This window comes from Dipodomys ordii, unplaced genomic scaffold, assembly GCF_000151885.1.
Source record: "Dipodomys ordii isolate 6190 unplaced genomic scaffold, Dord_2.0 Scaffold3, whole genome shotgun sequence".
NCBI classification, from domain to species: Eukaryota; Metazoa; Chordata; class Mammalia; order Rodentia; family Heteromyidae; genus Dipodomys; species Dipodomys ordii.
In genome coordinates, this window is record NW_012267219.1 from 8,532,360 (window position 1) to 8,546,809 (window position 14,450).

General features: G+C 39.9%; 1 protein-coding gene across 1 annotated transcript in view; it reads left to right on the plus strand.

The window, feature by feature from the left end:
- The window catches only part of Helb (helicase (DNA) B), a 29,943-nt gene extending 21,603 nt beyond the window's left edge, over positions 1-8,340 (plus strand). The window contains exons 10-13 of the mRNA XM_013018072.1: positions 752-1,001; positions 2,386-2,529; positions 4,270-4,764; positions 7,582-8,340. Of these exons, the coding sequence (XP_012873526.1) occupies positions 752-1,001; positions 2,386-2,529; positions 4,270-4,764; positions 7,582-7,686 (994 nt within the window). The 3' untranslated portion in view covers positions 7,687-8,340. The remainder of the gene's footprint in view (positions 1-751; positions 1,002-2,385; positions 2,530-4,269; positions 4,765-7,581) is intronic.
- The last annotated feature ends 6,110 nt before the right edge of the window (positions 8,341-14,450 follow it).

Here is a 14,450-nt window from a genome sequence, read left to right on the forward strand (position 1 = left end):
CTCTCCCACTGAGCCACCTTCCCAGCCCTATGTATGGATTTGTATATATGTGCACACACATATGCATACACATATATGTGCATATACACATATATACTTTTTGGTCATAATATACTTTTTGTTAGGGAGTGGAACAAGAAGAGAAATAAGGAATGAGATTTTCTTAGTGGTTTCCAAGTTGGCAACCTCCAGCTTCTCCAAGATATACATGGGAAGCAAAGGAGAATTCCTCTAATTCCCATGTGCATGTCATAGTTCCAAGAACCTAAGCAGCAGGAAGTTGTTTAGTCAGAAAGCCCCTCCCTCTGTGGATGGTGAGCAAAGGGGCAGGAATGTAGAAAAGATTGGGCACCAGTGGCTCATGTCTAATTCTAGCTACTCAGAAGGCTGAGAATTGAGAATCTCGATTCAAAGCCAGCCCAAGCAGGAAAGTCCATAATACTCATATCTCTTAAGTAACCATCAAAGAGCTGGAAGTGGAGCTGTGGCTCAAGTGGTAGAGTGCTAGCTTTGAGCAAAAAAAGCTCAAGGACAGCAGACAGGCAAAAGCAAGCACGCAAGAATGAAAAAGGAAAGAAGGAAGGAAAAAAAGAAAAAAAGAGAAAGCAAAGAAAGAAAAGAAAGGAAGGAGGGAGGAAAGTAGAGCATTAGATAATTGGGTTGATTTGGAATGGGAATTGATGTGTTGATGCTTAAATATAATGAAATACAAACTTTACAAACTTTGCTCTGTTACCACTTCGTAACCTAGCGACCACAAGAGGAGACTCATATTTGGAGTTGGTGATAAAATCTGTTGTACTAGGAATGCATACCTCTCGGATTTGCTCCCTGAGAGTGACTCTGGTTCTCAGCAAAGTCACGACCAAGAATCTGGAGGTGACGATCAAGGAGCTGGAGGTGACAGCCCTTGTGGGACTCCTCGTTATTGTGCTAAAACTAAGAATGAACTTGAGAGTGGAATTCGACTGTGCAATGGAGAAATATTCTTCATAAGGAAGGTAGGTCTTAGGAGGCTATGGTGTTTTTCTTTTTTTCTTTTCTTTTTTTTTTGGGGGGGGGTCTGGTCGTGGGGCCTGAACTCTGGGCCTGGGCGCTGTCCCTCAGCTCTTCAGCTCAAGGCTAGCGCTCTACCACTTGAGCCACAGCACCACTTCCGGCTTTTTTTCTTTTTGCTTATGTGGTACTGAGGAATCGAACCCAGGGCCTCATGCATGCAAGGCAAGCGCTCTACCACTGAGCCACCTTCCCAGCCGGGCTATGATGTTTTTCTTGCCCTAGAATTAACTCAAAATTGAATCAGACTGGAGTTGACATTCTTATTCTTTGTTTTCTGTCAAGGATTTTTACATTCATGTTCCTTATGAATACTAGTTTGTAATTTCTCTAGTGACTTAGGTTTTGGTGTTAGAATAATGCTAGCATAATTAAGAAGAGAAGTGGATGATGTTCCTTTCAGTTGGACGTGCTTAAGTAACAAAAGCTAGACCCAGCTTTTTAGTTGCAGCTTAAATAAAGAAACTGTGGGAGTAGTTGCCATGTGTGTTACGGTGCAGACACCTTGTGAGACCAGAACTCACACTTGGTACCTGGTGTTTTGCTCAGCTGTTGCTCTACCAACTAAGTCATACCTCCAACCCCCTAATTTTTTTTAAATTGCCATTATTAGGGTTTTGATGCAGAGTGACAGAGATGACACTTAAGTCACATACCAGCCCTTTTTGTTTTGCTAGGCAAGCCAAAGTGGCAGAGTTGCCAGTCTTTTTTGTGTTAGTTATGTTTTAGATTGGGCCATAATTTTGCCCGAGGCAAGCGTTGGATTGTGAACTTCCTATATTGGCCTACTTGCTTAGCTGGGTGGGATTACAGGTATGAATCACCCCTTCTAGGATGGTGGTTGAGAGAGGATCTTGATCATTCTTTGCCCAAGCTGACTGTGAAGCACAATTCCCTGGATCTCCCTCCTCCTGCCAGCAGATAGGATTATTGATGTTTGTGGGTATGTGCCATCACAGCTGGCTTCAAATTATAGTGTTTAAGAAATCTGTGGGAAAAGGACTTTGTAGGATCTTAAGGACTGAAAATATCTTTCCAGTTTATTAAAATGTGTGGCTATATTCAATTGAGTATACATTTTAAACCTTTCTGTCTCTCTTTTTGTGCTGGGGTTGAAACTCAGGGCCTCTAATGGCTAAGCACATTCTCTACAGCTGAGCTACCCTCCTCGTTCCACATCTGGAAATTCTGTTGTAATAGACATACATGGTATTTTACTTATGAGGTGCTTCTGTTTTATGTTCAGACCAAAGAAACAGTAGCGAAATAGTTTAAATAGACTCTGTCCATATTTAAAGACATACACGTTTCCTTTGTTTTTGGTGACAGGATGTAACTGATATAACTTTCAGAAAGAGAAGACTTTTGACCCTAAGTAATATGGCTGGCTTGGAGGTAACCGTGGATTTTGGAAAGCTAATGAAATACTGTAACATAAGACATGCGTGGGCCAGAACTATCCACACCTTTCAGGTAAGAGTGCTCTTTAAATAGCTTAACAAGCTGGGAGTACTTTGCTCTGTTTCTTTTTAATTATTGTTGCTGTTATTACATATTGTTATTGCAGTGCTGGGGATTGACTCCAGGCCTGTGCATACTAGGCAAATGCTCTACAGAGTTTGCTTTTTTTTTTTTTTTTTAGCACCTTTAAATTTGACACTCAAGCGGCTCCAGGCCTGCTTCCCACTTTGCTCAGAAGAGACTGCCCTATTTGCTGTGCATCACAGGCCCAGTGTGCAGAAATCTTTGCTTTGTTTCCAAGGTTTCAACAAATAGTATCATTGTGTTTCTATCTTTCTGAAATTGCTTTTCTTTTTGGTACGCTCACTTTGTTGGGGTTTAGTGTGATATACATTTAATTTAGAAAGCTTGGATAAGAGTTCTTAACCAACTTATGCTTTCCTGCTGACTTTGTAAGCCTCTCCCTCCCCTCACTTTTTTTTGTGTGTGTGTGTGCTTGAACTGGGGCTTGAACTCTGGGCCTCTTGCGCTCATTCAACTTTTGTTCATAGTTGACACTTTACCACTTGAGTCACATTCCAGTTCTGGCTTCTTTGCTGGCTAATTTTTTGCTGGCTAATTTTCTGCCCTGGCTGGCCTCAAACTGAGCTCCTCAGACATCAGCCTCCTGAGGAGCTAAGGTTTCAGACATGAGCTATCAGTCCTTGGCTTTGTATTGGTTGTTTTTGGAGTAAGCTCTGGTGCCTGGTGCCAGCCTCCTATGTGTGCTTCCCCACATCACTGGGGATAGCAGACACATGTACTTCACCAAGCCATTTTGTTTGCTTTATTGCTAGGATAACAGCCATGTAACCACTGCATCAGCTATTAGGTGAGATGGAGTCTTGTAAACTTCTTAGCCTGACCAACCTCAATTCTTGATCTCAGCCTCTTCAATAGCTAGGATCATAGGTATGAGCCATAGCTTCGAGTGTAATTAAAATTTCACTAGAACTTCTGCCCTTTTTTTTTGTTGTTGGTCGTGGGGCTTGAACTCAGGGCTTGGGCACTATCCCTCAGCTCTTCAGCTCAAGGCAAACACTCTACCGCTTGAGCCACAGCACCACTTCGGTTTTCTAGTGCTTAATTGGAGATGAGTCTCATGGACTTTCCTGCCTGGGCTGGCTTTGAACTGTGATCCTCAGATCTCAGCCTCCTGAGTAGCTAGGATTACAGGTATGAGCCACTGGCGCCCAGCTTAACTTCTTCCTTTTTTGAATTGACTTTGCTTTTATGTTACATATTAAGGTTTTTTGTATTCTTTCTTGGATGGGATTTTATTATGCAGTACCATCATGACCATTCTTCATATGTACTTTTTATATTTTAAATTTTTGTTATATTTTAAAGCATCTTTGATATTTGAAAAGTCACATGTGCATATATCTATGTATACTAGAATAACACATTTATACATATGAAGCCCTATAGTCAGTTCCTAGTTTTTGGTTGGGGAACATTGAGCATCTTCTGAAATCTTTCAGGTTGGTTGCTGAGTTTCCATAGGCCAGTTACAGACCTGTGAGATGTGGGCTTAGCCTCATGTTTAGCCAATGTGAGTTGCGAAATGAGTAACAATCCCATAGGTGGATGGCTATAAATGCTCTGTCCAGATAGACTTGTGGCAGAGCACTGTGAGGACTTAACCTCTGTCCCCTGGGGTAAGCTGTTTGAACCCATGTGCCAAGTCTTACCCTGTGCTGCTGCCTTCAGGGCTCGGAGGAGGACACGGTGGTGTACGTGGTGGGCAAGGCAGGTCGCCAGCATTGGCAGCACGTCTACACAGCAGTGACCAGAGGCCGCCGCAGAGTCTACGTCATCGCAGAAGGGTCTCAGCTCCTCAGCGCAATCAGGAAACCCAATCTTCCCAGGAAGACTCGGTTAAAACATTTCTTGCAAAATAAGCTCAGCGACAGCCCTGAGGCTCCAGCAGATTCTGCTTCCCAGTCGAGTTGCTGTGGAGACGGGGCAGGACCTGGCACACAGCCTTCAGTACCCCGCGTCCCTCCAGCCATGGCCAACACTGCCACCAGTGTCGCCGCCAGGAACAGGGCTTCTCCGGCTAAGAACGGGACGTTGGCCTTTGCTGCAGAATGGCCTTGTCCCTCACTTGATGACTTGGAAGCAGATGAGGAGTTGGTACAATCTCGAGGTTCCAAAAGAACCAGTGGAGCAAATATCTGCGAAAGTCCAAGCAAAGTTCTGATGGTAGGAGTGCTGTTCACGCATGCGCTGGTGTTCTTTAAATCTCGCCGACTATACCTCCCCAGACTTGAACACCTATAGTGTGATGTTAGAAACAAGTGGTTTATCATCTCTGCCAAAGTTTTCCCTTTCCTTACTGTTTCCCCCTTGCTGCTGTAGGCAGCCTTGACTGATTGATTGATTGATTGGATTGATTGATGAACTTGCTTGGTGGATGGAGATGTTCCAGAAGAATGCTATCTTTCTTCCCTTGTACCTTCTTCCATTGTCTTCTCTTCATCCCTACCCTCTCACCCTTTCTTCCCACAACTCCCTTGAAATAGCCGGTTCTGATTGTCTTCTTGCAGTTCTAGGGATCTTTTCTTAAATCTTGTGCTTGACTTTCCTTCTAACATTTAACGTTGTTTTTGGCTAGTCTTGGGGCCTGAGCACTGTCCTAGAGTTTCTTTTGCTCAATGCTAGCACTCTACCACTTGAGCCACAGCACCACTTCTGGCTTTTTTTGTGTACGTGTACTGAGGAATCAAACCCAGGACTTCATGCATGCTAGGCAAGCACACTCCACCACTAAGCCACATTCCCAGCCCAACATATAAAGTCTTAACTGCTACTGCCCTTGGGTTTAGAGGCTTATAGTGTCCTCTCCGTTTTCTCACTCTTGTTCTCCTGCCCATCCTCTTAACTAGAATCTCCCCAAATCTGTTCTTTCTTTGGAGAACATACCTATCCTTCCAGTGTCTGCCAGCCCTTACCCTTTTGCCAGAGTGATTGATTCCTTCAAGCAAGTCTCACCTCCTACTGCCTCCCAGGTGCTGGGAACTTGGAGATCAGTGACTGACAGTTCTGTGTGCTGACTGCCTACAGTATAGACAGCCAGCTCTAGACATGAGTTGGTGACTCATGAACCGCTCTGACACTGACCTAGTTAATGAACCCATATCCTCACTTACATCTGATCCCAGAGATCGACCTTTCTGGAATCACAATCCGACATCTCACTCTCACTTCACATTTCCCCACCTTCATCACCCCTCATCTAGTTCTGTAACTTGAAGTTTTGGAGTCAAGTTGGCCTCTGTTCTCTATCCCCAGGTAACATGGTCCCCAGGGCTTTTTGTTGTTGTTTTGTTTTGTTTTCTAATTCCATGTAATCTTTCCTGTTTTAGATCCTTCTCTCATTGTTTTGGCAGATTTTTCCCTGCTTTGTTCCTGGCCTCCTAATATACTACACACACTGTCTGATCATGAACCTTGGGTGCTCAGCACATCCCTTGTTTAAAAGCCATCAGTGGCTCTGATTCTTTGTGACTACACCTGGTTCATTTGATTCCAGATTTCCCAGCATTATTCCATTTCCCACTGTTTTTTTCAGCTGGTGTCCTAGTTCACTGAAGTGAATCACACCTTTCCTTATCTCTTTCTTTTGGGCTCTTGCATTTTGGAGCTGGAGCCTGTACAACTTGCTGAGTGATATAAAGGGGTAAGATAATGACCTCGAATGATTTCTAAATTTGTGGTTAAAACAATTCAGGGAATGACAGTATTATTGCTTAAGGTGAGAAAAGCATGAGAACTTGTGTATGTGTGTGTGTTCTGGTACTTGGGCTTATACTCTGGGCCTCATTCTCTCATTTGGCTTTCTTGTACCATTCTGGCACTTTGTCACTGAACCATCCTTTCATTCTGCCTTTTTGGTGCTTAATTGAAGTCTCCCAGATTTGTCTGCCTGGGTTAGCTTTGAACCTCATTCCTCAGATCTCACCCTCCTGAGTAGCTAGGATTATAGGCATGACCCACTGGTGCCCAGCTACAAAAGTTTAAGTATGCTTTAAAATAATTATAGTAGGTGCATAAGGTAGTAACATATATACTACCAACAGTATGTTTGTTTATACCAGCATCACCACATAGGAGAATTGAATTGCATTAGGCACGAGGCCAGAGGTGGGGGGCATCTTTTTATTCCCTGTCTATCAAGCTGTGGAAGGCCCATGATAGGACAGACACATAGCTTCTTCTTAAGCTTCTTGTCAGCTGCCTATGGCCATCTGCCTGTATTATAATTTTGTGTGGCCCTCAAAAGATGTTATAAATATCCAAGTGACCTTTGGCAGCAAATGGTCCTCAGTCTTGCAAGTAGACAACAGGAGTTTTTCAGTTCTGTTATAACCTTAGGTGACCTCACTGTATCTATGGTTTTTCGTCATTGACTGAATGTCATGTGGTACATGACTGAACTCTTCTAAGTGAAAACTTTCATGCCTTTTTTGGTTTTGTTTTGCTTTGTGCCAGTCCTGGGACTTGAACTCAGAGACTGAGCATGGTCCTCAAGCTTTTCTTCCTAAGGGATTAATGCTCTACCACTGAGCCACAACTCCATTTCCAGCTTTTTGTAGATAAAAAGTCTCAGAGACTTTTCCTGCCCATGCTGGCTTTGAATCATGATCCTCAGATCTCAGCCTTCTGAATAGATAGGATTAGAGGTGTGAGCCACTGGTGCCTGGCTTTGGAGTTCTTAGTATTAGAGGAACAGACATTCAGTTTTTCATTTTGAACTGGACTGCTGAGTTACAGTGAAGTCTTTGAAGTCAGATGACTGCACTTATTCATTGAAATTGCTGTGTAGAGTTCTGGGGTACCACAGTGAGCAAAGGTAGACTTGATGCTCTGAGGAGCTGGCAGCCAATGAACTGGTTGCTCACAACTTGCAAGAGTTGGGAGAAAGGTCTTTCTTCTTTAGAAATAGTCAGAAGGTATAGAGTTATTTAGGGTAGACATTATATTTTTATAACATTAATTTTATTTTTATTTTCATAACAGGTAGAAGAATCATCTCCACAAGTGTCATCTAGACTTCAGAATTTAAGACTAAATAATTTAACCCCTAGGCAACTTTTTAAACCCACAAATAGTCAAGAAACTTAATAAAATGAGGTTGGTGGTTCCCACATGTAATCCTGAGTCTGAGGCAGAAGGATTGAGTTTGTGGCCAGCTGGACAATGTAACAAGACTATCCCAAAACACAAGAAAACATGACAACCAAAGATTTACTGCAGATTGAGCAGAATACTACTTTTGGCTTCGAAGTTTCAGGCTCAAAGATACTTTAAATGCACTTGGTCAGAGGAGACATTAATGATTTCATCTGTCATCATGAGAACTTGTAGCATTGGACATCGTTATGAGAGAAGATACATATATTTTGAAAGACCTGGTACTTTTAGAAAAGCATTATGGTTTTTAGGATTCATGCCTTATTACTCCCACGATCATGGTTGGGTATCTTTATCAATGGATTGAATCAGTGACAAAGATAAGCCATAATTGCATCTACTGGTATTATGGACACATGATCAAGGACATCTTGTCTTCTGCAGAGATGTCATTTTCAGGTGGTTACTTCATCACTGCTGCTGGGGCATAGCACACCTGGAACACTTCCAATGCCTTCCCAGTTGGGAGTACATTGATTTGGATGTCTCCCATTTTAAGAAAAACTGATTTTACCAGGCATTGGTGGCTCATGTCTATAATCCTACTACTCAGGAGGCTGAGATCTGAAGATTATGGTTCAAAGCCAGCCTGCGCAGGAAAGCCCAAGAAACCACCAGAAAACTGGAAGTGGCACTGTGGCTCAAGTAGTAAAGTGCTTGCCTTGAGCTGAAGAGCTGAGGGACAGCGCCCGGGCCCAGAGTTCAAGCCCCACAACAAAAAAATTAAAAAAACAAACTGATTTTTAAATGTATGTGGTTACATGGTGCTATGATTTGAATATGTGTTGGACATTTTGTCCCCAAATGCAACAGGGTTGGGTGGGGAGACCTAAGGAAGGGTGTTTAGGTCATGAGTGGCTAGTTATTGTGTGAGTGGCATCCCAATAAAAGCAAGTGCAGCTTCTAACATGACCAACCAGGATGCCAGATGCCAACACCCTGAGATAGGCATGCTTTGATTTATTGTACCTCTCAGGTGTCAGGTGTTGTGCAATATACAAATTGAAATTTTGTAGCAACCCTGTGGGGAGCACAGGGTTAGACATCTAAGTTTTTTTTTTTTTTTTTTTTTTTTTGGGGTCCGGTCGTGGGGCCTGAACTCTGGGCCTGGGCGCTGTCCCTCAGCTCTTTTAGCTCAAGGCTAGCGCTCTACCACTTGAGCCACAGCGCCACTTCAGGCTTTTTTCTTTTTGCTTATGTGGTGCTGAGGAATCGAACCCAGGGCCTCAGGCATGCAAGGCAAGCGCTCTACCACTGAGCCAACTTCCCAGCCCTAGACATCTAAGTTTTTAGCAATAAAGATTTTGTTTTTTTGTTGTTGGTGGTAGTGGTAGTTGTTTTGTGTGTGTGCCAATACTGGAGCTTGAATTCAGGGACTGGGCACTATTTATTTATTATCGTTTTTTTTTTTTGCTCAAGGCTGGTACTCCTCCAGTAGAATCACAACTCCTCTTTGGCCGTTTGTTGTTGTTGTTGTTTGTGTTTGTTTTTTTTTGGGGGGTGATTAATTGGAAATCAGAGTCTAAGACACTTTTCTGTCTGGGTTGGCTTTCAGTTGTGATCCTTAGCACTCAACCTCCTGTGTGGCTAGGATTACAGGCATGAGCCACCAGTGGTTGACAGCAATAAAGTATTTTAAAATGAAAGTATATGAATTTGTTTTTAAATCAGATACGATTATACACCTAAATTGCTAATAGAGTATAAATATAACTCTGTATGTGTGTGAGGTGGTGGTGGTGGTGGTGTTTAATATTGAACCTAGCTTGTTAGACAAAGACTACCACTGAACCACATCCTCAAGTTCTAAAAATAACTTCAGTATGCACTGGTAAACCAAAAGTGTTTTGTGACTGCTTTTCTTGCTATATTGTATTCAGGTGTGTCTGAATTGGAATTTCCAGACTCAGTCTGAGAAATAGATATTTTAATTGAATGTATATTCTTATGAAACATAATTAACGAGGACAAATAGTAAAAGGAAAAGTGAAAGAAAAATGTACTTGTTACCTTAGTGTTGTTGTTGTTGTTTTTTAACAGATTAGTGGAGATGTGATTTATAAGCAGTTCATACCATTACAAGTGTATTAAATAGTATATTCACTCAGTTGCGCAGTAGTCATCACAGTTAATTTTAGGATAGTTCATGTCTTCCTTTCCCCAAATCTGCATCCTTTTTATCCATAATCCCCTACTCTTAAGCAACCACTAATGTACTTTGGCTTTATATACTTGCCTTTATATACGTGCAGTTTCACATTCATTCTGCTGATTCATGAACCTGTATCGTTTAGTGTTCAATTTCATTCTTCAGTGTTTTATAGTTTTCACTATAGAACTCCTCTCTCCCTCTTTTTTCAAAGAGTATTTGGTGGGTTTTCTCATGCTCTCTTACGTGTAAAGTTCTTTGATCCTCTCCCCACTCCCAGAGCCCTCTTCTGAATACTCAGCCCATTGGCTGCTGGCCGCGGGGCACTCATGTCCCATTATCATCATTATTTTAGATCTGAGCAAAACATGTGTAATGGTTAGCTTTCTGAGCTTGGCTTATTTCACTCAATATGATGACATCCAATTCCTTCTATTCCTATAAATTATGCAATTTTATTTTTCTTATTTCTAGGTATTTTATTTCTTTGTTTTTTTTGGTGCTGTTACGAATGAGATTGTATTTCTTTCTCAGCATGCTCATTACTGGTCTGTAGAAAAGCTACTGATAGGTGGATTTTTGTATCCTACTACTTTGCCAAGTGTTTATCATATTTAAGAAGTTTTTGATGGAGTCTGTGGGATCTTTTAGTACAGATACATATCATCTGCAAATAGAGATAATGTAACTTTCTTTTTTAAAATTCTGTCATGGGGTTTGAACTCTGGGCCTGGGTGCTGCCCCTCAGCTCTTCAGCTCAGGGCTACCACTCTACTACCACTTGAGCCACAGTGTCACTTCTGGTTTTCTGAGTGGTTAATTGGAGATTAGAGTCTCATGGACTTTCTTGCCCCAGCTGGCTTTGAACCATGATTCTCAGATCTAAGCCTCCTGAGTAGCTAGGATTACAGGTATGAGCTCATATGCCCAGCATATACTTCTTCCTATTTTTTTTTTTACTTCTTCCTATTTTTATCCCTTTTATTTCCTTCTCTTGCTTTATTGCTCTGGCTAGGAATTTTAACACAACAGGGAATAAGTGGAGAGAATAGACACTCTTGCCTTGCTCCTGAGTTTAGAGGAAATAGTCTCCTTTTCCCCACATTGAGTATAATGCTGGCTGAAGGGTTATCATGTGGCTTTCAGTATGATGAGATGTGCTCTTTCTGTTCTTTCCTCAGGGCTTTTATAATGAAGTGATGCTTAATTTTATCAAAGCCCCTTTCTGCATCTGTTGAAGTGATAATGTGACTTTTGCCTTTGGTTCTGTTTTTATACTGTTTTACATTTACTGAGGCATATATGGAAACATCCTTGTATTCATGGAATGAAACCCACTTAATCATGGTATATGACTTTTTTTTTTTTTTTTTTGCTGGTCCTGGGGCTTAAACTCAGGGCCTGGGCACTGTCCCTGACCCTCTCTCTCTGTGCTCAAGGCTAGCACTCTACCGCTTGAGCAACAGCACCACTTCCAGCTTTTAATGTTCATGTGGTATTGAAGAATCCAACCCAGGGTTTCATGCATGCTAAGCACTCACTCTACCACTAAGCCACATTCCCAGCTAATATATGACCTTTTTAATGTATTGTTTAACTCGGTCTGCAAGCATCTTATTGAGAATGTTTTTCTATGTTCATTTGGAAAATTAGTCCTCACCTCCCTTTCTCCCTCCTTTCTTCCTTTTGTCTTTCCCTCCATCCTTTTAAAAAATTTTTTGTATTCTTGTTTTGGTATCAGAGTAATACTGGTTTTGTAGTATGCATTTGGAATTCCTTCCCTTGCTATTTTATAGAATAGTTTGAGGGTCATCAGTGTTCTTTAAAGATTCGGTAGAAGTCAGCAGTTAACCTATTTGGTCCTGAACATTTTTTTTAATTGGGATGTTCATTATTATTGCTTCAGTACCATTGCTTGTTAAAGATCTGTTCAGGTTGTTTATACTATCTCAGTTCAATTTTGGTAAGTCATATGTGTCTGGAAATTTATATTTTTTCCTGTATTTTCTAACATTTTAGAATATAAAAATTTAAAAATATTCCATAATCATCCTCTGATTTCAGTGTATATTTTAAATCCCCCTTCCCATCTTGACTCTTATTAATTTGTGTATGTCTTCTCTTTCTTTTGATTAGTTTGATTAAGCATTTGTTAATCTAACCAACTGTTATATTGATCCTTTGTATGGATTTTTGAGTTTCTTATTTCATTACTTTCTATCTTGATCTTTATACTTTTTTTTTTCATCTACTAATTTTGGTTTTGGCTAATACCTTGAAGTACATCATTAAGTCATGAAGTTGTTTGTTTAAGAGCTCTCTTTTGTATATATCTTTACCATAGGCACTCATGGCTATAAACTTCCCTTGTTAGACCTGCTATATCTGAAAATTTTAGAAATTTCCTCCCAATTCCTTCAATGGAAGGAAGTATATTATTCACTTTCCATATGTATTAATCACTTTCCATATTTTAGTTGCACTTCTAATTTCAGATTACATCATGATCTGATAATATACAAGAGATTCTATTGTTTTTGTATTTGTGAAGCCTTATTTTATATCCTATAATGTGGTTTATTTTGGAGAAATTTCCTGGGCTACTGAAAAGAACATATATTCTCCCATGTGATTAGAGTGTAACCTTGTGCATCCAGAATGCAACTGTGTAAAAATGAATGTGACTCTAAGGGCTTGTGCCAGGGACTATAGGTATGATTGTTTTTTAAATAATAACACAAAGTTTACAATTTTAATAGTTAATATAAATGTTCCTCATATAGTATGTGTAGTTTTATGTGAAGGCAGATCTTATGATCCTTAAGTTACAATGTTTTACCACTTGGAAGGGTTCCTATGTGCAGATGTTTTTAGCCATTTTCACATACTGCTCCCTTACTCCTCCAACAGTCCTATAGTGCAAATATAGCCCTCAGTGTTACAGGCAGTTAATCTGGCTTCCAAATCTAACTGTGACTTTAAAGTTCACGGTCAACCCACTTGTTCATAATGCTTTTTAAAGGTTCTGGTAAACCCTTCCACTTCAGAACATTATATAGGATTCAAGCTAGAACACAAAAATGTATTCAATGCACCATAGATGCATTTTTTTTTTTGCTTTTTAAAATCACTGTTTATTCCATTTGGTAGAGGGATTTTTTTTCCCCATACAAATATTTGCAACATTTTGAATTCCCCAAAACCATACATAGACGATAAATACCATGCTATTAAAGTATTAAATTTGTACAAAAATACTTTACAGTTTAATACTTGTTTGTTACAAATAAAAATACATATTTAAGTGACTCATGATCTTTTTTTTTTCCTTAACATGATTCTGCTCTATACTTTCTTGCCCTGGTGGTTCTGAAATATGATTGAAATAATATATTTCTTTGCACAAGAAGGTGAACTTCTTCCTTAAAACAAAGTACACAGTGTTTGATGCTTTGCCTAAGTGATTGTTTGAATTATTGACCAAAATGAACATGTTTGGAAAATAATTGTTTCAACATTCTACCATCAATATACAGATCTATTTTTTATATTTACCAAATAATAGTTATTAGCGTAGCTATTCAAAATATCTGAACAAATTAAAACAGTTGCTGACAAACATTAAAAGCAACTGCCACAATTTATTGCTTTGAGGGATGGTCATAATTGGCAATGAATTTTGTGGAACATGTATTTACAGTGTCTGTAAGTGGCATGGCTCAGAACGAAAGATGGTCCAGTGTCATTTTTAAGTACATGTGCTGTACACCCCCTCCATCTTCCCCATGTTCAAAACTTGTCAAGCAGTATGATTTTCCTATCATTAAGATGAATCTCTTTTTAATAGACTCTTCATTCTCTCTTAAATTCTTAGTCTTGAATTTTAAAAATAGGATAGTAGAACTAATTTTCAGTGTTACTACACAGTCTAATTCATTATTAGCGATTTTTAGCTATTAAAAAATGTGTCCTTAAAAAACAATAACAGGTCACAAGACATATCCTGTTTGATAATTTGTTGCATAGGGAATAGTATACATCTAGATAAAATCATTCCTATATTTGAGCAAAACATTTACCACCACCTATTATTGTCTCCTACGTGCATCATTGCTGAAACATTTTCAGATAGCTTAATTTTATCCCCTGGACCCCTCCCATTACAGCAGTCCCAAGCAGCTTACTCAGTACTAAGCCCTCAGCAGAGCCAGCTTCATGAAAACCCATGTTGTTCAAGTTCTTACATGAATGACTTCATAGTAAGAAACTGATTTCAAAGTGAATTAAGGGAATTATCGTAAGAGAACATTTTTCTTTTTTTTTTAAACAGACATTTCTTTTTGTAAAAAGTGATAGATGAACTGGTAAAAAATACTCCTTTGATGTTAATTTATGGGGAGGGGTGGTCTGTTTTTCTGTTTTTCCTTTTTTTTTTTCTTTTTTCTTTTTTTTTCTCTACCATTGGGCCTGGCATGGAATTGCCTACCTTATTACCATAGTGATTGGTCACCAAAAAAGAAACCTCTTCAAGTTGAAAAGGGAGTGA